The sequence below is a fragment of the Crocuta crocuta genome, unplaced genomic scaffold, assembly GCF_008692635.1.
Source record: "Crocuta crocuta isolate KB4526 unplaced genomic scaffold, BGI_CrCroc_1.0 scaffold144, whole genome shotgun sequence".
NCBI classification, from domain to species: domain Eukaryota; kingdom Metazoa; phylum Chordata; class Mammalia; order Carnivora; family Hyaenidae; genus Crocuta; species Crocuta crocuta.
The window spans coordinates 971,666-996,622 of NW_027529669.1; the positions used below are offsets into that span (position 1 = coordinate 971,666).

At 46.5% G+C, this 24,957-nt stretch overlaps 1 protein-coding gene across 2 annotated transcripts in view; it reads right to left on the bottom strand.

The window, feature by feature from the left end:
• Positions 1 to 994: 994 nt before the first annotated feature.
• The window catches only part of SCPEP1 (serine carboxypeptidase 1), a 37,581-nt gene continuing 13,618 nt past the window's right edge, over positions 995 to 24,957 (bottom strand). Inside the window, exons 4-13 of one of the 2 annotated variants that reach the window (XM_077762862.1) lie at positions 24,380 to 24,535; positions 23,923 to 23,997; positions 17,813 to 17,885; positions 11,377 to 11,414; positions 10,399 to 10,527; positions 9,706 to 9,799; positions 8,616 to 8,729; positions 6,264 to 6,401; positions 5,180 to 5,343; positions 995 to 1,568 (exon numbers count right to left, since the gene is read on the bottom strand). In XM_077762862.1, coding sequence (XP_077618988.1) covers positions 1,506 to 1,568; positions 5,180 to 5,343; positions 6,264 to 6,401; positions 8,616 to 8,729; positions 9,706 to 9,799; positions 10,399 to 10,527; positions 11,377 to 11,414; positions 17,813 to 17,885; positions 23,923 to 23,997; positions 24,380 to 24,535 — 1,044 coding nt within the window. In that variant the 3' untranslated portion in view covers positions 995 to 1,505. The remainder of the gene's footprint in view (positions 1,569 to 5,179; positions 5,344 to 6,263; positions 6,402 to 8,615; positions 8,730 to 9,705; positions 9,800 to 10,398; positions 10,528 to 11,376; positions 11,415 to 17,812; positions 17,886 to 23,922; positions 23,998 to 24,379; positions 24,536 to 24,957) is intronic. The other variant, XM_077762863.1, reaches the window with a different exon arrangement.

Sequence of the window (24,957 nt, forward strand, 5' to 3'; positions counted from 1 at the left end):
GGACAGTGTCCCTTTCAGGGTTATCATAGAGGCTATCATACATCCCTTCTGCGGATTATGAGCCACAAACTAAAACTTAAAAGTCCGGATTTTAAAATTAAAGACCTCGGGGCGCCTGGGTGGCTCAGTTGGTTAAGCGCCTGACTCTTGATTCCGGCTCAGGTCATGATCTCACGGTTGGTGAGATAGAGCCCCACGTCAGGCTCTGTGCTGCAGTGAGGAGGGATTCTCTCTCTCCTTCTCTCTGCTCCTCCCCCACTCTCACTCTCTCTCTCTCTCTCAAACTTTAGAAAAAGTTTAGAAGTTTTATTTATTTTGAGAGAGAGAGGGAGAAAGTGAGCACGTGCACGAGGGAGAGGCAGAGACAGAATCCCAAGCAGGTTCCGCGCTGTTAGCCCAGAGTCCAACATGGGGCTCGAACTCACAAACTGTGAGATCATGACCTGAGCCGAAATTAAGAGTTGGATGTTCAATCAACTGAGCCCCCCAGGTGCCCCTCATTTTAATTTCAAAGAAAAGTTCTGATTCTTTGACATCACAGTTATGCTTTTGGGAATTTACTGTAAGAAAATAAGAAGGATGTATATAAAAATATAACTGTCAGGCTGAATCACCAGAGCACTGTTTATAGCAGCAACAAACTAGACATTGCTTACGTGAAACAGTTGTGCATTTGGTACATAAATGATAGACATTGCTTACGTGAAACAGTTGTGCATTTGGTACATAAATGATGGTACATCCACAAAATGGAATGCTCAGCAGCTATTAAAAATGTTATAGAAAGGGGCACCTGGGTGGCTTAGTCAGTTGAGCATCTGACTTCAGCTCAGGTCATGATCTCAGGGCTCGTGAGTTCAAGCCCCACATCAGGCTCTTTGCTGACAGCTCAGAGCCTGGAGCCTACTTAGGATTCTGTGTCTCCCTCTCTCTCTGCCTGTCTCCTGCTCACGCTCTCTCTCCTTCAAAAATAAATAAACGTTAAAAAGAAATGTTACAGAAGAACATTTATTGACGTGAAGAGGTTGGGAGAAACGAATACGTGAACAAGGGAGTAAAACAACATAGGGTAATGATTCCATTTTTGTAAAAAATATATATGCATATGTAGCAAAAAAAGACTTCCAAAGATAGATACTAAATGGACAATAGAGTTTATCCCACGGAAGGGAGTAAAACAGTATTTATTTTGTTGTTGACGTGTCTTTTTCTTTTTTCCCCATAAATCACATAATTTACTTTTGTAATACAAACATGTTACCTTATTTCAACCCTCCATTTTGATGACAACAAATCCGTTAAAAAAGAAAACAACTCAGGCTTGTTCAGAAGCAGAACTGATTTCCAGGCGGCCAGAGGTGGTGATTCTGTTCTCTGGAGAAGCAGCAGGAAGCTTCAGGCACACAGGTGAACGGCTTCAAGGGGAGAGCAGCACCTCCCACAGCTGCAGCGTGCTGGCTTCGGCCCCTGTGCCCCACGGCCAAGCAACTCACCTCCGGTCCAGCCTACTCCTGCTGAGTCACCATCCTCATCATCTTCAGAGCCATGTCCCCTTGGTCAGAAGGAACCTAGAGCCAAACAGTATCCGAGTTAGCCCTCCTGGTTCTGTCCCTGCTTCTGGGGTCACGGGTGACATCCAGAGACCCTGTTCCCGGGCAAAGTGCAGCTCTGGGACAGCAGCCCGAGAAGACAGCAGCATCTGAGTGTGTCCCTAAAGGGAGGGTCTCGTCTGCAAAGTGACCCCTGCATGGGACAAAAGCTTGTCAGGTTGTGAGGATCTAAACAAGTCAGCATTTAGGAAAGAACCTTACATTCCATTTGGGGCTGATCGGTTGATTTCAGATTTTTTCTCTTTTATTAATGTTTTTACTTATTTCTGAGAGAGAGAGAAAGAACAGGGAAGGGGCAGAGAGAGAGAGGCAGAGGATCCGAAGTGGACTCTGCGCTGACAGTAGAGAGCCCGATGCAGGGCTCAAACTCACAAACTGTGAGATCATGACCTGAGTCAAAGTCAGATGCTCGACCGACTGAGCCACCCAGGAGCCCCGGTTGATTTCTTTATAAGCCCCATGCTTATGTTACCAGGACCCAGCCTGTTCAAGGAAGAGGGAAGATGCTATGCATTTTCAAGGACTATCTGTGTAGGAGGATCTCAGATGGGAATGGAGTACGGTATAGCCGAGGGAAGCTAATAGCAAATCTATCAACAGATAGGAAACAAACAAACACTTTGTTTTTGGGTGACACCCCATGTTTGTATCGTTACATTCAACTTTCTTTTGTCTTTCCCTTAGATTTTTCGAAAAATTCCTTTATAAACCCCCTACCCGCATGCCATCAAAAAACGGGAGGGGCGGAGGCCTCAGTTTCTCTGCCAAGATCAGGGTCGAGTTGATGGCACTGAGTTCTGACATCCATGGCTCCCTGATTCTCTGTGGCACACTGCTGTCCCCAACCCTCTCGCCCTGTAAGGTCCCCAGGAGGAACAGGCACAGTGGGGTATAGCAGAATGACATTTCATCAACTAAAGGGGAAGTGGTTGGGGAGAATTTAATAACAGTTTCCAAGAGCTATTTTAGGGCCGTCCCAACTGATCTCTTGTTCTCTCAGTGACAAACCAGAGGAAACGGGCCTGAACGCCAAAACGCTAGTGAGAGCATGCAGCCAGTCCCCTCCCCCTTCCCCTCCCAGCTGCCTATGCGGGGACCCGTCTAGAGTCATGGCTCTGGGTCCTAAGACCTCCTACCAGCTTCTTCCCATTGATACTGACAGTACTGAGAATACTCAAAGCCCTAATAAAAATGCCATCCTAACCCATGTCCTGCTGCCTTGTTCATGGCCCCTTCAGGTCAAGTTTCTTCAAAGGGTAGGGCTCTACTTCCGGTTTCTGAAGGAAAACTGCTCATTCATCTGCTCCATCCCTTCCATTGCACTGAACGCGCCTGTCACGATCACTGTGGATACCAGTGTGCCCAAACCAGTGCCAACACGTCACTCCTTTATCTGAGTTTGTGGCGGCTTGCGACACTCCTGGCCCCTCTCTTCGGCAGATGCCCAGGTCCCTGGCCTCCCTCCTCCTTTCCCGGCTGCCCCTTTGCAAGTCTCGTCTGTAGATCCTTCTTTCGCCCCCTTCCTCTTATACCCGGTGTGTCCAGGGCCCGGTCCCAGGCCTTTTTCATATTTCACTCCCAAATCTCTCTCTCCCAAGACAAAAATTTGACTCCAGGTCATATAAGCACAGCACATATATTCAGTTGTGTTATGGGTGTCCCACTAGGCTGTTTTATAGTCACTCTCCCTTCTGACATTGTACGAAATTCCTCCATTTCTCTCCCTTCTGGATCACTATGAAAGCATCTTCATGTTTATATATTTTTGAGAGAGAGAGAGACAGAGACAGAGACAGAGCATGAGTGGGGGAGGGGCAGAGAGAGGGGAAGACAGATTCCAAAGCAGCTCCAGGCTCAGAGCTGTCAGCACAAAGTCCAACGCGGGGCTAGAACTCACAGACTGCGAGATCATGATGTGAGCCTAAGTCAGATGCTTAACCAACTGAGCCACCCAGGAGACCCTATAAAAGCATCAGATCAGCTCAGCTATTCGCCCCAGTCTTGTCCCACCCAGGCCCTTTGTTGCTAGAATGTTATTTCTTAGCCAAATCTGGTAATTTCACTCCTTTGCTTTAGGACCCTCAACAGGTTCCCAGGATAGATGTGAGCTCCCTAACTCAGTATCCCCCGCCTCGTCTCTCCCCAGCACCCCTCCTGAGGCCTCGACAGTCAGAAGGCTCCTCTGGACCTGCACACGCTGCTCTCCCTGCTCCTACGCCTCCTCTCTGCCGAGCTGATACCTCTGAGGAGTGGTTTGTGGATGGGGCACTTAGGTCCCTGCCAAGATCTCTCTCATCACCTCCTGGGCCATCTAAGTAAGCATGCTGTGTGTGGTTAACGTGTGAACTATGTGCTCGATGTACAGACCGAGCTTAAAGACTGGTTTCGAAGACCCACTTTTTTTTTAAGTTTATTTATTTTGAGAGAGATAGAGAGGGTGGGGGAGGGACAGAGAGGGACAGAGAGAGAGAATCCCAAGCAGGCTCCAAGCTGTCCGTGCAGAGCCGGACGCAAGGCTCACAAACCGCGAGATCATGATCTGAACCGAAACCATGAGTCAAGATGCCTAACCGACTGAGCCACTCACGCGCCCCGCCAAGCCCACTTTCTAAGCAGACAACTGGCCCTGAGCCCCTTCTCTATGGAGTCTGTCCTAAGCACAGGTGTGCCAAGCACGGAGGACAGGCCAGAGGCCACCTTACCAGCCCTCCCACCGAATCTTCTCCAGGAAGCCACCATCCTGGGAAGAAGAAAAACCCTGTATTTAAGTGGCCAGACCAAAGCATAACCCACAGGGCACCGGCTCCTCTGGAGCCCACGCAGGTGTCTGCCTGCACACGTGCCTGAACACGCGTGTGTACACAGAGGACTTATCCCTCCATAATGTCCCTCGATGCACAGAAAGCCACTCAGTCAACATACAACCTGAGGGGAAAGAGTGTGTTTGCTTAGAGGTGCAGGAGTGAGGCGGCCTCATCTTTGGACAGAAAGCCTCTTCCAAACTAAAATTCTGGAGCTACTGTTGCTCAAAAACACTCCCTCCTGCCTTGTACCATACCTGGGGACTCCACTTTCCAGAGCACTCAAATTTGGGGTTTGTTCCCTGAAAATGTCAGGGGAGTACAACTTCTCCCTTCTTCCCCCAGCACAAATTAAGAGGAAAGTAACACTAAATTCGTTTAAACTAAGGAGTAGAGGACAGCAAGCCCAGCTTAATGCTCTCAGAAGGATTTACTTTTTTAAAGGAGAATTTCTAGGGTCGTCCGCCCGGCTCAGTTGGTAGAGCATACGACTCTTGACCTCAGGGTTGGGAGTACGAGCCCCACACTGGATGTAAAAGTTACTTAAAAATTTTTTTTAACCTGAAAAATAATAATAAATGAGAATTTCTAGACTCAAAGGAATGAAGCACTAATAGCAGAAATTCATTAAAGACTTCAAAACACTCCCAAGCCCAAAGCACTTCTAAAGCCAAAACGGGCAGCGCGCCCATGCATAATTAATGGCCCACGGCTCTGTCCTCAGAACAGCCAAGAGTCCACAACAAAGGCTGCCGGACGCTCTCTCACCATGTGCCCGGCTCTGAGAATCCAGTAGAAAGCCAGGTTCTTGTAAGACTTGACAAATGCAGACGTTTCAGAAGATTTAGGGTCGCTATACAGGGCCTTCCATTTCAGCTTATTGAATTTGGGCAGTTCAGCCCACTTCAGTTTCCGCATCCAGGCCTCCTGACCTGGCGGGAGGGACAGAGAAGGGTCTGGCATTAACAGCTGGGTGGGGCAGAAACAACTATCCAGGGCCCGTATTTTCACTTTTCCCAAACCGTAATGTGCAGAAGGCTCATCCTGAGTCTCGTTACAGCGCAGATTCTGAGTCAGTAGGTCTGGGCGAGGCCAGAGACTGCATTTCTAGCAAACTCCCAGTGATCCCCACGACGCCTAGGAGGCACTTAGAGGCTCCGAGGCTGCGTTCGCCTCTGGCACTCTCTCTCTGTCTGCTCTGAAGGAAGGAAACTGGGGGAGGTGGCGAGACTCTCCGGAGGACTGAGAAGTCTCAGGGTCAGGAGAGGCTAACCTCCCGGGCAGGTCATGGAAGAATGCAGAACCTTCTCAAAATGTCCTTAGTGCCCTTGGTTTACAAGCGGCAGAAATACGCAAGGCTGCTGACCTTGAGAAGGCATCACACTTGTCCAACCGCATGCCCTGATTTGCCTGCCGGTTCTGAGAACCCGCCTCTAGGTCTTCAGCTGGCCTGACTGCAACCAGAGCCACAAAGGACCCATTTCCCTGGGTTTGCAGTCAGCAGGGTTTAGTTTCACTTCAGCTTGTAGGGCTTACACCGACTGTGACAGGGCACGAAGTCGGGGCTTTCCCTCGGTTCCACACGCATTTATCCCATGGCCAGAAAATGTTTCCTTTCCTTTCCTCATATGTAAGGGCCTCAATATCTGCCAGACCCAGGCTTCTCTAAGGGGCCACAGCTCTGTCCTCTTTAAAGAAGTCAAGGGCAGGGCAGGTGGACATAACAGGAAACGGCCTTCCTCCTGGCATTTCTGCGTCATCAGCCCCAAGACTGACACGTCCAAGGCCGGCTCCCTTCCAGCTCCACCCACGGACCTGACTGCCTCCGCGGGCCCGCGTTGTGTGCTCCTACCCATGGTGTCCACGATGAGGTCGAGCTGTCCGTTGTACACGGTGACATTGACCCCGGCTTCCAGCAACTCATCCACGATGCTGATGACCGGCTTCATGAAGTCCCCCTCCATGTTCTGGAAGACGCTGGCAGACTGGCCTGCACGTGGGGAAACAGAAAGAGCGAACAGCTCGCATCCTGCCTGAACAAGAGGCACTGCTCAGTCCAGCACACCCTGGGCTCCGGCGCCCACGAGGGGCCACTGCGCTCCACCTCAGAGAGGCTGCAGACACACGTGCTTCACCAGGAGGAAGCAGCCGGCCCCGAAACCCCGGCCGGGAGCCAGTCACCTAGAATGAAGCCTATCGGCAAATGTGTTCTGTTCACTCAAGTGCACGAGCGTACAGCGCACATCGTTTATCGGGAGGAACTGAAAGCCAGAGAGGGCAAGCGCCCGAGCGAACAGGGAGCTTCAGAAAATGCTCTCCTCTCAGGGAACAAACTCTGCTTTGGGGCAAGTGATAGTTTTCCTCTTTGCTAAGTAGCACCGGGGCCAAGTTCTAAGTTCTGAACAAGTGGGGCCAAATCAGACCTAAACCAATTCTGAGCGAGCTCACAGTAAGATTACAGGGATGATCAGCCTCAGGCAAGAGAGAAGGTGGTCGGTACCACGGTGCTGCCGGATTCCTGACCGTCGTCACCATTACATCGAACACAGCAGTAACCAGGACAGCCGTTATTGATTTTTATGTGCTAGTTGCTGCTTTCGGCAAGCACTTTACAAACCACATGCTATTTCCTCTTCATCAACCCTGGGAGGTGAGGAGTCTTAACCTAGTGCAGGGGTTAATGGAAACAAGGCTCAGACGGCTCAGAGACATGCCCAGGGGGACACAGCTAGTCCGTGGCAGGCTGCGCCAGGAACACAGGCCTGGCTGACTCCGAAGTATGCAGCCTTAACTGCAAACAGAGCTCAAGACCCCGGGTGCGGGGACCACCTGCAAGTCTGTCCTTTCCAGACCATACACAGATAGAGCTGAAGCCAAAAAAGGAGTTTTCTCTATCAGTCAACGGTGGCAAAAATGTCGACCCCTTGCCCGTCCAGCCGCACGGCAGGGAGCGAGGGTCCCTGTAACTAGAGAAGTTGGGGCTGGAAAATGCTGTCATCACAAGGACAGACTGAAGGGGCTGAGCTGGAAAGGTGCTCTTGCAGGCTTGGCCTTTAGCTGATGTCCTGGGACGGCTCACACCTCCATTCTCAGTGCCTCGACAGGTCCCCAGGCCTGTACTTCCCTAAAGCTCTGACACCACAGTCTTATTATTTGATCCAATTAACTTGCCCCCTTGGTGCCTGGGTGGCTTGATTGGTTAAGCATCCGACTTTGGCTCAGGTTGTGAGTTCAAGCCCTGCCTTGGGCTCTGTGCTGACAGCTCAGGGCCTGGAGCCTGCTTTGGATTCTGTGTCTCCCCCTCTCTCTCTGTCCTTACCCTGTTCGTGCTGTCTCTCAAAAATGAATAAATGTTAAAAATCAAGTAATTTACTTGCCCCTCATTTCTAGAAAACTCGAAGGGGTGAGGCGGAAATGAAGACACCAGGGCTATGATGAGTTCTCTAACTGTAGGTTGGGAGGGTGGCCTGTGTCCCCGAGGAAGTAAGGGCCAGGGTCGAGTCTTAGCTGTCAAGGGGCTGCTAGAAAGACAGAGCCCTGGGGTACCTCAGACAAAGGAAACCCTCCTCAGCTTGAGTATTTCCCCTCCAGGAATCTGGGAGTCCCGCTTGCTCACAGCCTCCCTATAGGACTAAGCAGGAACGTATCCAAGATTTCTACCTGGTTTTCGTCTGAGGACCCCAAATATTTTCCCCAGAAATGGCCCCCAGAAGAGAAGGCAGTAGACCCCAGAACACATCCAGCATCAGGACCCAGGGAGGGCGGCCAGGGAAGGGGTCAAAACCTGCCCCAAAGAACCTTGGTCTGGAAGTCACACCCACAGGCAATGGAGGCTTTGGGTGTGGCTTTTTTTTTTTTTTAATCTCAGTTTTGTTTATTATGGGAAACTTCAAACTGATACGAAAGTAAGAAGAGAGGGAAGATTCTCAGTGCCCACAATCAGGCTTGGTCAATTTTCAACACCTAACCCATCATTCATTTCCTTCCTCCCCCTCCCCCCACTTCCCTACCAGCCTCTTATTCTCAATCAATTAGCGCATTATTTACTGTCTCTCTGTTTGCTCATCTGTAAGACGGGATAGTAATGCCGTTCTGCCTACAACATGTCACCCCCAGCAACCACACCCATTCTTCAAATCAACACGTCTGCATGCACCTCTCCTGCCCCCCAACCCTACAAAGGGCACTTAATTAGGTCACACACCTCCCCAGGAGCAATCGTCAGGAATAATTTTGAGCTTCTTCCTGATGGGACCGTTCATGAGCTGACTCAGGGCATCCTGTTGCAAGTGTCTCACGTGGCGTTGGTAGAGGCGAACTGAAACAAACTGGTACATGGTGAGTTCAAAGGACCAGAAGTAAGACCAAGAGCACGCCTTTCCCAAGCTGCTGGGACACTGTGTCTAAGAGGGAGGCTTTCAGCTGGAAAATGAAAAGTGTCACCTTCATTCACCCCAGATGGAGGAAGAGAGCCTGAAACACACTGAGAGTGGAGATGCTTTATTAGTTTTGATTGCGGCATTTTATGTACTTTGGGGGCCAATGGGTTTCTCCAGCAAGACCAATGGAAATCGGCTGAGAAGTGGAATCAAGGGGCTCCTGCAGCCTTTTTTTTTAAAAAAAATTTTTTTTTTAATGTTTTATTTATTTCTAGGAGAGAGAGAGACAGCGTGAGCAGGGGAGGGTCAGAGAGAGAGGGAGTCACAGACTGAAACAGGCTCCAGGCTCCGAGCTGGCAGTCAGCACAGAGCCCGACGCGGGGCTCGAACCCACGAACCGCGAGATCATGACCTAAGTGAAAGTCGGACGCTTAACCGACTAAGCCACCCAGGCGCCCCTCTGCAGCCTTTCTAGGCCTCTCCCGGGGTGGGAGACTCCAGGCATGCCTGTCCACAGTGAAGCTGGGTCAGCTTGAAAGACAACTCGATCCAGCCTTCAGCAGGACTGACATGGTAATCTGATGGGCAGACGTTGAGTTCCAAACTTCAAAGATATCATGCTAAGCGAAAGAAGCCAAGTGCAAGAGACCACCCACTGCACGCTTCCATTTATATGAAGTACACCAGAAAGGGCTGCCTTGGAGACCTAGATTAGTGGATGGCGTTAGAACTGGATGGTGATAATGACAGTACAGCCTAACAGTGCAGAACAGTGCAGAACGCACTAAAATCACTGAATCATACACTTAACACAGTTGCAATTGATGGTATGTAAATGATGTCAATAAAACTAAAACCCCCCGATTTCCTCTTGTAGGAGACAGACGGGGTCTAGCCACTTCCGGGTCCACTTACCTAGGTGGCTCTGGGTGAACTCCAGGCTCGACTCCATCGTAGCCATGGGAGTGCTCTTAGTTAAGATGTTGTAGAAGTTCACTCCATCCGTATTCTGAAATAGAGAATGATATGCGGCTCTTTGTTTTATTTGTGCATGATCAAAGCTGCAAAACAGAAAGACAATTGGCTCTCCATCTTATCCAAGGGCAGCTTTAACTTTGTAAATGTGTTTGGACCGGAACAGCAGCTCCAAGGCCTGAGACCAGCTGTCAGCCCAGTCTCCGGGGAGCAGTGAGCGGCTCGTCCGAGTGGAGCTCAGCTGCTGGAGAAAACAAGGGCCTGTGTGCTGGTTTGCAGGGAGAACAGGGCTGCGGGGGTGCCCTATACACTGAAGTCCTCGGCCCTGCGTCCTTCCCTTCTGGCACACTGCGGTCGGCACGTTGCTTAGCAAGGATCCAAACATTCATGTCTGCAAGACACATGGCTTCTTACAGAGTCCATATGCTCAGCCAAGGACAAGCAGCTCTTGCAGTCCTGGGTGGGTTTCTAACCTCGTCACTGCTCAGACTCGTCAGCTTTACCTTTTAGCAGGTGATCATTTTCAGATTCATGGGGAGTCTTGGGATAGACCCGAATCCCAATGATACCAACCAGGGGCCCTTCCTCCGTGGGAACAAGGCAAGTGGGCTGCCCCCGGGTGTCTCCCGTTACCTGTTCGATGACCATTTCCGCTTTCCCCCACAGCTGGGTGGCCTCTATGTAGTACTCCTTATTCACAGCATCCAGGACTTGCTCTGCAATCTGTGACACCTCTACCAGACCTTGGTCATCGAGAAGAGACTGGAACATAAACCGAGAATGAAAAGGCCCACGTTGCTCAGAGACACAGACCTGGCATCACTTACAGCTTGGGATGCCGACAGAGTGTGAGGGAGAAAGGGGACTACGTATGAAAGTGTATTGCTGGGGCGCCTGAGTGGCTCAGTCGATTAAGCATCCAACTTCGGCTCAGGTCACGATCTCATGGGCCGTGAGTTCGAGCCCCGCATCGGGCTCTGTGCTGACAGCTCAGAATGTGGAGCCTGCTTCAGATTCTGTATCTCCCTCTCTCTGCCCCTCCCCTACTCGCACTCTATCTCTCTGTTTCTCTCTCTCTCTCAAAAATAAACATTAACAACAAAAAAAGCATATTGTTGTAAGTCATGAAATCGATGAAAGAAATACATTAAAATGTTAATGGAGTCTAGATGGTGGGTACTTGGGTGTTCACAATGGTCTTTCCCCTTTTCTGCACATTTGAAAAATTTTATAATAAATATTTTGGTATAAATTTATTATATATTTTATTATAAATTATAAATATATATTTATGAAAAATATAAATACATTTGTTTCAGTGTTTATATAAATATAAATAAATATAAATTTATATAAATATAAAAATATAAAATTATATTTATATATAAAATCTTTATAATAAAACTTAAAAGTTGGGGGGATTTTTTAAAAAATTCTGGCACCTGGAGAAAATGAGTAACTATGGTGATGTTTCTTTACGTTTGCCCCCAAGGGGCAGCGTCAACCTCACAGGCAAACTCAGCTAGCCTGTTCTTCCTGGAGACAGCGCCAGAAGACGTCACCTGGGCTGCTGACCAAGGCGGGTGCGGGGGTACGGACACATCTACTCACCACGCTATACAGGTAGGGTCCCCAGGAGAGCACCGAATCTAAAGGAAAGCACATATGTACAAAGTAAGTGTGCTGTGGCTCTGTGCTCCCGAAGCAAAACCACACCAGCTCCCCGCCCAAGGCAGAGACAGATGCAAGACACCTGTTGGCTCTGGGTCTTGAGGTTCCGTGCAGGGCTGAGGTCTCAGGAGTTGGGAGGTGGGATGATGTGGAAGCCTTTCTGTTGACTCAGGACTGATGGCATGGTAATGTAACCTGATACTGGTCCAGCAAGTGAGTGTCAGCCAGTGATGGCATCCCTCAGGCAGGCTGTGTGCGTGTGTGTGTCTGTGTGTGTGCGTGAGCATGCAGGTTCCTCTTTGCTAGAACTCTAGCCATTTTGACAACTTAAAATATTTTCTCCGCCCTCACATTTCTGCTCTGTATTTGCTCCTCCAGTTTGGGGACACTAGCTTCTCCCAAGGAGCTCATTAAGGAAGACGACTAACGATTTTGTAATTCAATGTCTGTGACTACACTGCCAACCAATTCTCTTCTATTCCACAAACATAATGAGAATTTACTAAGGGTCTGAGGCTAGCAAGGAGCTTTAGAGATACAAACTAGTAAAACAAGGGGCGCCTGGGTGGCTCAGTTGGTTGAGTGTCCGGCTTTTGATTTCAGCTCAGGTCATGATCCCAGTGTCATGGGATCTGGCTCCTTGTCAGGCGCCGTGCTGAGTGTGGCCCTGCTTAGGGTTCTCTCTTTCTCTCTCTCTCTGCCCCTCTCCTTTGCTCACACACTCTCTCTCTAAAATTAAAAAAAAAAAGCTGGCACAAAAACAGACACTGAGGTCAATGGAACAGAATAGAGAACTCAGAAATGGACCCACAAATGTATGGCCAACTAATCTTTGACAAAGCAGGAAAGAACATCCAATGGAATAAAGTCAGCCTCTTCAACAAATGATGCTGGGAAAACTGGGCAGCAACATGCAGAAAAATGAACCTGGACCACTTTCTTACACCATACACAAAAATACTCAAAATGAATGAAAGAACTAAAGGTAAGACAGGAAGCCATTAAAAGCCTCGAGGAGAAAGCAGGCAAAAACCTCTCTGACCTTGGCTGCAGCAACTTCTTACTCAACAGGTCTCCAGAGATAAGGGAAGCAAAAGCAAAAGTGAACTATTAGGACCTCATGAAAATAAAAAGCTTCTGCACAGCAAAGGAAACAATCAGCAAAACTAAAAGGCAACTGACTGAATGGGGGAAGATACTTGCAAAGGACATATCAGATAAAGGGTTAGTATCCAAAGTCTATAAAGAACTTATCAAACTCAACGCCCAAAAAACAAATAATCCAGTGAAGAAATGGACAAATCACATGAATAGACCCTTCTCCAAAGAAGACATCCAGATGGCTAACAGACACACAACAAAATGCTCAACATCACTTACTGTCAGGGAAATTTACAAATTAAAGCCACAATGAGATACCACCTCACACCCATCAGAGTGGCTAACACTAACAACTCAGGCAACAACAGATGTTGGCGAGGAGGCAGAGAAAAAGGATCTTTTTTGCACCGCTGGTGGGAATGCAAACTGGTGCAGCCACTCTGGAAAACAGTATGGAGGTTCCTCAAAAAGTTAAAAACAGAACTACCCTCTAGGAACCAGCAATTGCACTGCGAGGTATTTATCCAAGGGATACAGGTGTGCTGTTCTGAAGGGGCACAACCACCCAGTGTTTACAACAGCACTATTGACAATAGCTAAAGTATGGAAAGAGCCCAAATGTCCGTTGATGGATGAATGGATAAAGAAAATGTGGTGTACATATACAATGGAGTATTACTCAGCAATCAAAAAGAATGAAATCTTGCCATTTGCAACCACATGGATAGAACTGGAGGGTATTATGCGAAGTGAAATTAGAGAAAGACAAGTATCAAATGACTTCACTCATATGAGGAATTTAAGATACAAACAGATGAACATAGGGGAAGGGAAGCAAAAATAATATAAAAATAGGGAGGAGGATAAAACATAAAAAGACTCTTAAATATAGAGAACAAACAGAGGTTTGCTGGAGGGGTTGTGGGAGAGGGATGGGCTAAATGAGTAAGGGGTATTAAGGAATCCACTCCTGAAATCATTGTTGCACCATATGGTAACTAACTTGGATGCAAATTAAACAATAAATAAAATAAAATAAAATAAAATAAAATAAAATAAAATGAGTGCCTGAGTGGCTCAGTCATTAAGCATCTGACTTCGGCTCAGGTCATGATCTCACTGCAGGTGAGTTTGAGTCCCACATACAATGTGCATGAGCCCCTGCCTCCTGTGAGCTCCAGCCCTGCTTTGGGTAAAAACACAAGCCCCGGGTGAGCCCATTTTTCTTTCTCTCTCTCCCTCTCTCTTTCTGCCCCTCGCTCATTTGCCACCTCTCTGTTTAAAAGAAAAATAAATACATTAATTAAATAAATCAATTAAAATAAATTTTAAAAACTTCTCCCTCAAAGACAACAGCTGGGCTTGGTTTGGCAGATTCACAATTCCCCTACCTATAGGTAAGGCTTGTACCACTGAGGTGTGCCAGCAAAGGACCAAGGACCACAACTTGCACATTTGAATACGTCACTCCTTTGCTTAAAAACCTTCAATGGTTCCCTAAGGCTAAGCACCTCAAAGTATGTTTGAAGGAACCTCACTTTTGCAGGATTTTAGTCTAGGTGTTAGAGAAGAAAAAATGATCCTTCAGTTCAGTATCTTTGAATCTATGCAAAATAGAAAAATTTTTTTTGTTTTTCCTGCAGGACTTCTCAGAGCCTTTAACATGTCTGCGAAGCCTTGAAGAGGTGGAGCCAGTATTTAGCGCTTCCAAAACTGACTGGACTCTGGAGCCCTTTGTATGGCCCCTCACTGGACTGGTATTCCTCAGAGTACACCCAAAAAAGGCAGGCACACCAGGTCCTCCGGAACCGAGCTATCATTCACCTCCCCTGCTTGACTGGCAAGTGTGTGCTTTACATACATGCATTCTGTATGTTTCCTGACGTACAGAATCGTCTGCAATTCTCCAATGTGTCCCATTCCCCGCTTGATCTAGTCCAGGCACGGACAGAATTTTTCTGTCAAGAACAAACAGTAAACACTGTTTTTTTTAAAAATTTTTAATGTTTTTATTTATTTCTAGGAGAGAGAGAGAGACAGCGTGAGCAGGGGAGGATCAGAGAGAGAGGGAATCACAGACTCTGAAACAGGCTCCAGTCTCTGAGCTAGCAGTCAGCACAGAGCCCGACACGGGGGTCAGAGAGAGAGGGAATCACAGACTCTGAAACAGGCTCCAGGCTCTGAGCTGGCAGTCAGCACAGAGCCCGACGCGGGGCTCGAACCCACGAACGCAAGATCATGACCCAAGCGAAAGTCGGACGCTTAACTGACTAAGCCACCCAGGCGCCCCAGTAGTAAACTTTTGCTTTGCTGGCCAGCCGGTCTCTGATGCAACTACTCGGCTCTGCTGTGGCAGCCTCCAAGCAGCCAGAGACAACACACAAATGAACGGGCGTGACTGTGTCCCAATAAAAAACTCATGGGTAGCAGGACAGACTCCACTTGTAGGCTGTAGTTTGCCAACCTCTGATGTCCAACAGAACTTTCTGTGATGATAGAAATATTCTGTACCTACGTGGTCCCGAACAGGTCAATAGCCACGTGTGGCTACTACTGGGCACTTGAAATGTGGATAATACCACTGAAAGACTGAAACTTTTATTGTGTTTTCATTAAATTTAGTTGCATATGGCTACGGCTACCATCTTGAACTGTGTAGATCTTCTTAAAGACACAGGGACACAGGGCACAGGTGTGTGTCTCTCCTAGCACTTAGCACACCTACTACCTAGCAAATAATTAATAATTGTGCATGCAAATTAATGGTATTTTTCTCTCAAAAAGGGAGTAACTTCGGGGGCCCCTGGGTGGCGCGGTCAGTTAAACATCTGACTCTAAATTTCGGCTCAGGGCCTGATCTCATGGTGCATGAGATGGAGGCCCCGTGTCCAGGTCTTTGCTGACAGTGCAGAGCCTGCTTGGAATGCCCTCTCCTTCTCTCTCTGTTCCTCCCCTGCTTGCACTCTCTCTCTCTCAAAATAAATAAATAAACAATAAAAAAAAAAGGAGTATTTCTGGGATGGAGGGGTGGAACTTAAGTGGATCTGAAAGTCTGAAAGGAGGGATATTGATCTTGGAGGGAATTTCTTTCTTTCTTTCTTTCTTTCTTTCTTTCTTTCTTTCTTTCTTTCTTTCCTTCCTTCCTTCCTTCCTTCCTTTTTATTTGTTTATGGGCGGGGGGGTACAGAGGGATACAAAGCAGGCTGAGTGCAGAGAGCCTGACGCAGGGCTCAAACTCACAAACTGTGAGATCATGACCTGAGTCAAAGTCAGAACTTAACTGGCTGAGCTACCCAGGCATCCCTGGCAAGAAAATTTCTAAGAGGAAGCTGGTCACAGCAAGGTGAAAACAGGTAGATCTGGGATAGGATGAACAGCACTTGCGAAGCCATGAGATGAAACTTCCTGGTCTTGTGTGAATGGGCGAGGGTATAGATTCTGGGGCCTGCCGCCTAGAGATGAATACTGACTTCAGCTGTGTGACTTTACAAAAATTGCTTCACCTCTCTGAGTCTCTGTTTCATCATCTCCAAAACTGTGATAATAACAGCAACCATCCATGGAGCTGTCCTAAGTGTTAAAGGAAGTTAACACAGACAAAGTGTTGAGTGCTCTTAGGAAACTGATAAGACCTTAGAAAGCAGCATGTGATTCTAAGTGAGACGGTGAACCTCACACCTCTGATCAAGGCTTCTGCAGTTTCATGATGTCCTAGGAGGTCCACCCGGGAAGGAAAATACATGGTGGCCCATTTCCTGATGCTAACTCGAGACCTCCAGTTCAGTCCAGATACTGCCAAGAATAAGGGCAAGAAATACCATTCCAAGTAACATCAGAATATCTCGAATCCATTAGGGACACAGCTCTGTAACAAACCACATCTCTACCTTTCAGGGAAAAAATACTACTTTTTATAAATTAATATTTTTTTGATGTTTATTTCTTTATTTGGAGAGACAGAGAGAGTCAGAGCATGAGCAGGGCCGGAGCAGAGAAAGACAGAGACACAGAATCCGAAGCAGGCTCCAGGCTCTGAGCTATCAGCAGAGAGCCTGATATGGGGCTTGAATCCATGAACCATGAAATCATAACCTGAGCCAAAGTCAGACACTTAACCGACTGAGCCACCCAGGTGCCCCTATAAATTACTATCTTTAAAAACTGAAGCATAATCAAACATCAGGTCATAAATGTAAATTTAGAAGTTTTGATAAATGCAGGGCACCTGGGTGACTCAACGTTTGGTTAAGCGTCAGACACTTGATCTCAGCTCAGTTCTTGAGCTCAGGGTCATGGGTTCTTGCCCCACACTAGATTCCATGCTGAGCCTGGAGCCTACTTAAAACAAAACAAAACCCAGAAATTTTGAGAAATGCATATACCCATGTAATAACCACCCCAATGAAGACATAGAACACAGGCAGCCTGGGAAGTTCCTTGGTATCCCTTTCCAGCTTATTCTCTTCCCTCCTCCAGAGGGTAGCTTCTCTTCTAATTTCTAACTTTGTGGCTTGGTCTTGCCTGTGAAAAGTTACCTTCTCAACCAGGGACATCTTGGGTGTTTTTGTGTGTCACACCAGGGTGGGCGGACCGGCATCTAGCAGGTAGAGACACTAACATCCGAGAATGCACGGGACAGCCCGCACAACAAAGAATTACGTGGCTTGAAATGTCAATAGCCCTGAGATTTACAAATCCTGTGTTAGAGGGAACCCCACCAAGGTGACTATTTCAGGTGTCGGAAGCCACACCCCAGATGTCTGCATCATAAGCAACCCTCATCTGTATTCCCAAAGAGGACACTCAGGTGATGAAACTACATACCTGAGCTACAGGACCTGATGGAAAATTTGCCTCATCACCAACATGAGCAACAGACAGGAGTGTCACCCCAAATCCTCATGCTAGCAGTGGAGACAAATGACCAACAGAACCGGGTTTGAATCCTGACCAGGCCACTCACGCTATGTGTCAGAGGGAAAATTCCATCACCTCTCTGAGTGTTTAGAAGGTCTTCAACTGTAACATTTGATTCTTTTGTTCTAAGAATCAAAGAAGAGAATTCAGTCTGGCCGGCAGAGGGCCATGTAGGAGCTCCATAAGTGAGTTCTCATCCACAAATTTCTCAGACACTCCTGGGGCAAACCCTTTCTGGGTTGACATCTCTAACGACCCAGAAGATTCTGTTGCCTTGTTCTAGGATCTGGACAACCCAGCCCAAAGTCCCAGGGAAGAATGGAGAACGGGATTAAAGAAATGAAAATTCTGTACTTACTTATAGGGGAGATCCACGAGTCACCCAAAGCAACGCCACCAAAGTTGCACTGGATGGTCCCTTGCTGAATGGCCTGAAAGAGGAGCCAACATCCTTGCCAAGGGAACCCAGGGACCTCCATCCCTCCTCAGTAGGAGGGAGCCAACCTTATGCACCACCTTTTCTGAGCACAGAAAACTTCTGCCCATCCTTTCTGAAGACCTCAGAAACCCACTAGAGAGCAAGAGTAACTCTTTCCTGCTGCCATATGCAAAATGAGGAAGAACTGTTTGAGCGTCTTACTACTGCTTTTTTTAAAGATTTTTTTAAACATTTATTTATTTTTGAGAGAGCATAAGCAGGCTCCACACTATCAGTGCAGAGCCCAATGTGAGGCTTAAACCCACGAACTGTGAGATCGCGACCTGAACCAAAATCAAGAGTCGGATGCTCAACCGACTGGGCCACCCAGGCGCCCCCCTCTACAATTGTTGAGAGTGTTGGCAGGATGGGCAGGGGTACAGCCCTATTTTCTTTGGGAGGGTCACTAGCACCCTTTCCCCCGAGGTCTGTGATGCCTCACAAGGTGCTGGGGTGGGGGTGGGGGGACCTTGGGTACAACGGTCACTGACCATAGGGCAGTCACTGCAGGGGTGGGGGGCCTCCTCAGGAGATCCTTGCAGGTGGGATGGATGCCTCAGGGCTATACTGTCATTTGCACAAAAATGAGAAAAAAAGAACATTCAGTGGACCCTTGAGCACAGGTTTGAACTGCACAGGTCCACTCATATGCGGGTTTTTCCCAACAAATACAACACAGTACTGTAAATGTATTTTCTCTTCCTTATCATTTGCTTACTAGCGTTTTCTTTTCCAGCTTACTTTACTCTAAGAATATAGTATAGGATACATGTAACATACAAACGACAGGAATCAACTGTTGAGGTTCTCAGTCAGGCTTCTGGTCAACAGCAGGCTATCGGCAGTTAAGTTTTGGGAGAGCCAAAGTCATATGTGGATTTTCCGTCGCCTGACTTACTTATACAGAGAAACTGAATCACTACATTGCACATCTGAAGCTAATGTAACAATGCCTCAGACCAAAAGAACCACCTTTTTTTTCTTGTTTAAAAAAAGTTGCATGTTGGGGTGCCTGGGTGGCTTAGTTGGTTGAGCGTCCGACTTTCGCTCAGGTCATGATCTCGCGGTTCGTGGGTTTGAGCCCCGCGTCGGGCTCTGTGCTGACTGCCAGCTCAGAGCCTGGAGCCTGTTTCAGAGTCTGTGACTCCCTCTCTCTCTGACCCTCCCCTGCTCACGCTGTCTCTCTCTCTCTCCTAGAAATAAATAAAACATTAAAAAAAAATTAAAAAAAAAAGTTGCATGTGATAAATAAATACATAAATAAAGTTGCATGGGGATTTTCAAATGAGCAGGAGGGGATGGCTCCTGACCACCATGTTGTCCAGGGGTTAACTGTACATGAATTAGCTAACACAGGCATGGAATACCTCTGGAAAGCTGCAGCAGGCTAACAACAGAGGCTGCCATAGAGGAGAGGGGGAGGCAAGGGTGAGAGTTTTTACAGCATACCTTTTACCTATTTTGAATTTTGAATTATGTGCATATGCACAAACTATTCAGAGATCTAAAATAAGAACACAGTGACCATCCTGGCTCTGAACGTTAGTAATTATAGAGACAGAATTATGCATTTATCTGGGTTTTCCACAAGGAGTCTATTTCATAGGTTACCTAAATAGCCCAGATGATGGGGGAAAGTTCCAGTTTATAGAAGAATCCCAGCTAATGGATGTGAACAAAAAGACAGGAGGGGGAAACCATCATTTTGTAACTCCTAATGACATAATTGACTCACGTGAGAATCAAAAACTGATGTTAAAACCATTAGGTGAAAGATGAATGAAGAATGGGGACATCCATCTAGTGTGAAGATAACACCACTCAGGTAACTTTCTGCGCAGGGGCAGGGTGAAAGAGTCCAGTGGAAAAATCAGACTAGATCTAGATATTATGTCCTTTCTGATTTGAAGCAAAATGAAGTGCACAGGGGTGTTAGGGTGGCTCAGCTGGTTAAGCGCCCAACTCTTTTTTTTTTAAAAAAAATTGTTTTTTTAATGTTTTATTTATTTCTAGGAGAGAGAGAGAGAGCGTGAGCAGGGGAGGGTCAGAGAGAGAGGGAGTCACAGACTCTGAAACAGGCTCCAGGCTCTGAGCTGGCAGTCAGCACAGAGCCCGACATGGGGCTCGAACCCACGAACCGCGAGATCATGACCTAAGCGAAAGTCGGACGCTTAACCGACTAAGCCACCCAGGCGCCCCATTAAGCGCCCAACTCTTAATTTTGACTCAGCTCATGATCCCAGGGTTGTGAGACTGAACCCTGCATGGGGCTCTGTGCTGAGCATGGAGCCTGCTTAATTAAGATTTTCTCTCTCCCTCTCCCTCTGCCCCTCATCCACTCACATTATGTCTCCTAAATAAATAAAATAGTTTTTAAAAATGAAGTGCACATCACGTATATCAGAGGTTGGCAATTTTTTCTATAAAGGGTCAGAATTTGAAATATTAAAGGGTTTGTAGACCAAACAGCCCATGTTGCAAATACTCAGTTCTACCACTGTATCACTAGAGCAGCAACGGGCAATATGTAAACAAAGGAACAGTTCTAATAAAACTTTATTTGTAGACGCTGAAATTTTGAGTTTCATGTAATTTTCACACGGCATGAAATACTACTCTGCTTTTAAACTCCTTCCCGCACCACTAGCACTTGAAAATGTAAAAGCCCTTCTTAGCTCACAGGTCATGTAAAATCAGGCAGTGGCGGCACATGGGTGGCTCAGTCGGTTAAGTGTCTGACTTTGGCTCAGGTCATGATCTCTTGGTTTGTGAGTTCGAGCCCTGCACACGGGCTCACTGCTGTCAGCACAGAACCTGCTTCAGATCTTCTGTCCCGCTCTCTCTCTGCGCCTCCCCTGCTCATGCTCTCTCTCTCTCTCAAAAATTAAAATTAAAATATAAGTTAAAAAAAAAAAATAGGTGGTGAGATTTGACCTATGGGCAATAGTTTCCCAAAACCCTACCTATTATAATACATACTATCCAAACTTTTACCTTGAATATATTAGACCTTTAGATATAACTTACAGTTTTGTAGGAAATACAGTAAAAAGAGAAATGAAGATGTTACCAGACAAATCCAGAAAAGGAGACATTCTACAAGTCAGGTAGACTGGTTTCTTTACCAAATCAGAAGTCATAAAAAAGGGACTGTGCTAGATGAACACAGACTTTAGGGACATTGTGGCCAGGTGTAATTTCTGGGTCTGGACTGAATAATGGCTTAGGCTAACCAGCTATCAAGGATGCATTGGGATCATTAAAGAGGTCTGAATAGGGGTACCTGAGTAGCTTAGTTGGTTAAGCATCCGACTTCGGCTCAGGTCATGATCTCATAGTCCGTGGGTTTGAGCCCCGCATCAGGCTCTCTGCTGACAGCTCAGAGCCTGGAGCCTGCTTCAGATTCTGTCTCCCTCTCTCTCTGCCCCTCCCCCACTCACTCTCTCTGTCTCTCTCAAAATAAAATAAAGACATAAAAAAAAGAGGTCTGAATATTTGAGATGAAAACGTACTGAAATGGGAAGGTGAAGACCAATGACTGAAATAAGCAGGCTATAGACGTTACATCTGAGATGACCTCAGAGCAGATAACGATTTAAAGGCTATCCATTAAGGTGTTAATGGCGCTCTCCATCTAGTGGGAAGGTGACATTTTAATTTTTATTTTCTAATTCCCTGTTATGTACATATACTATTACTTATGAAAGGTTCATTTTTTAAGAGAATTAATAAATCTTAGAAAAGTGAAGCTCAGGGGCACCCAGGTGGCTCATTCACTTGGGCATCTGACTTTGGCTCAGGTCGTGATCTCATGGTTCGAGAGTTCGAGCCCTGCATAGGGCTCTCTGATCTCAGCACAGAGCCCGCTTCAGATCCTCTGTCTCCGTCTCTCTCTGCCCCTCACCCATTGGCACACGTGCTCCCTCTCTCAAAAATAAAGAAACAGTTTTTAAAAAGTGAAGCTCATACAAGCTCACTGTAAACAAACTTAAACACCACAGGGGACAGGAGAAAATGTGGAAAAACTTTGTCCTCTGTCCCATGTGCACCCACTCCACCCACCAGTGCACCACAGTTAAGATGTCACATACCCTTCTAACCCCTTTTTTTGCTGTCACAAACTTACTTACACACACACACACATACACGTATACAGAGATGCATCCAATCTTTATGACAGTTGCAAAGTGGTCCATCATGGAAAGAAATATCTATTTTATTTAAGTAATCCTCTACAGATAGCCACTGACTTTGTTTTCAATTGATTGTAAGCAATAGTGTATTAAACATCCTTGACACACACACGTCTAAGAATTCCCACAGGACAGATTCCTGGAACTGAAATTACTGGGTCAAAGGGCATATAGATTTTAAAAGTTGACAGATACTGCCAAATTGCCCTTTTAAAATGATTTACCATTTTAGGGGTCCCTGGGTAGTGCAGTCAGTTGAGCATCCGACTTCGGCTCAGGTCACGATCTCATGGTTCATGGGTTTCAGCCCCAAGTCAGGCTCTGTGCTGACAGCTCAGAGCCTGGAAGCTGCTTCGGATTTTACATCTCCCTCTCTCTCTGGCCTCCCCCTCCTCAAAAATAAACACTAGAAAAAAGTTTTTGTAATAAAATAAAATAAAATGATTACCATTTTAAAATGTTTTATTCATTTCCTTGATTTTTTAAAAATTTTTTCTTATAGTTTATTTATTTTTGAGACAGAACATGAGTGGGGGAGGGGCAGAGAGAGAGGGAGACACAGAATCCGAAACAGACTCCAGCCTCTGAGCTGTCAGCATAGAGCCTGATGCAGGGCTTGAACCCATGAACCATGAGATCTGACCTGAGCCAAAGTCGGACCCTTAACCAACTGAGCCACCCAGGTGCCCCTCATTTCCCTGATTTCTTAACCAAAACTGGGTATCACCAATCTTTTAAATATTTGTAAATCCCATAGATTTGGCTTCTAATAAAAGTTAAGCATTTTCCACATGTTCACAGGCTGTTTGCATTTCTTCTATAAACTGCTTGTTTGCATTGTTTGCCAATTTGCGAGGGAGATGTCTTTCTTAGGATATAGTCTTTTTTACAGATTATCAATAAGAATGCCTTTTCTATTATATTTATACATAGAGATAGATAGATCTTTTGTTTTGTTTTGTTTTATTTTGTTTTTTAGAGACAGAGAGAGAGTGTGCACAGGGAAAAAGGGCAGAAGGAGAGAGAGGGAGGGAGAGAGGGAGGAAGGGAGCGAGGAAGGGAGGGAAAGGGAGAAGGAGAGGGAGAGAGAGAGGGAGGGAGAGAGAGAGAGGGAGAGAGAGAGAGAGAGGGAGAGAGAGAGAAAGAGGGAGAGAGAGAATCCCAAGCAGGCTCCACACTATTAGTGCAGAGCCTGAAATGGGGCTCGATCCCATGAACCACAAGCTCACAGATCTGAGCCTAAATTAAGAGCTAGATGGGTTACCTGACTGAGCCACCCAGGTGCCTCTAGATCTTTTTATATTCTGACTTTTATTCTATCTACAATTGATGTTTTATGGAAGGAACTCAATGTTACTGTTTTTCAAGGTGAGAGCCATTCATTTCTGTACCATTTGCTGAATATTGCTTGCTGCTCAGTGATATGAAATGCCATGTTATCACTTGATATGATAATGCCACATGATCATATCCATGACACATACCTCTCATTTACACACAGAAGTGTATTTAAATTTGTTTCTGGGTTCTTTGTCTTGCTGCATTCAAGTCTGCTGCCAAGCTAGTACCACATTGTTTTACTCGCTACAGCTTCCTTATAACTGGTTTCATATCCAGTAAGCAACCTTCACTGTTCCCTTTGAAACTTTTCATGGTTATTATTAGAGACTTCACCTTACTCCTCACGTACAAGGTACCACAAGGTGCTATTCATACTATATTTAATACCACATGATATAAAAAGGAACAGAACCAGTTTGTCTGAAACCAAAACAACAAAGTCATCTTTCTGTTTACCTTATGAAGTTCTAGACCAATGCCAGCAGCCATTTTTCCTCCGTAGGACTCTGAGAAAATGTAGAATGGAACCGTCTAGCAAGAAAAGGAATTTACAAAGAATTAAATATCCCAAATGCCTTTTTTCCCATATGAATTAATTTCAAATTTCTATTGCATGTAAACGCCAGACAAAACGAATCTGCTTTTATTGGCCTTACCCTCACCCTAACCCCAACCCCACCCCTGCCTCCCCACCATCTGGTTAGAGTACCAGGCTCCAAGGTCATTCTTTCAAGCTCAAAATCACCTTTATAGAGAGGATAGAAACAGAGGGCCACACCTGACCTCAGGTGCAGAAAGGTTTTCTCTGATAATGGCTGGACATGGAACTCTTAGGGAAATCTAAGTTTATTAGGATGCATGTAACAGTGTGACTGCAAGCCCCTTGCTTAGCTGTCCCTGAGTTACTGCGTACCTGGAATTCTTTGTGGCAATCAAAGAAGGTCTTTAGGAGAACCAGCATGTCTGACGCCACCATGTCGAGGTCTCTGGCATACGCGTCACTCTTGTTCACGTAACTGAACCCAGTGCCCACAGGGTTATCCACAAATAGGAGACTGGCCGACTGGAGCTACACGTCACACAGGAAAGTCAAGTGGCACAATCACTCAGTCAGTCACCAACCGTCTTTCCACTGCCTTCTATGCGCTCAACAAAACCCACACGTGTGAGGATATCAGTGTGCTTACAAGCCTACTGCTAAAAGGGATTTCAAAAAATTATAAACATAGGCCACTAAGACAAAGAAAAGGAGAGGCAAGAAGGAAAGGGTAGCAAACATGGGGATCAAAACACATAAGCTGTCCATTTTTTCTTTTTAAAATTTTTTTAATGTTTATTTATTTTTGAAGACAGAGAGAGAGTGTGAGCAGGGGAGGGGCCAAGAGAGAGAGGGAGACACAGAATCTGAAGCAGGCTCCAGGCTCTGAGCTAGCTGTCAGTACAGAGCCCGATGCGGGGCTCGAACTCACGAACCACGAGATCGCGACCTGA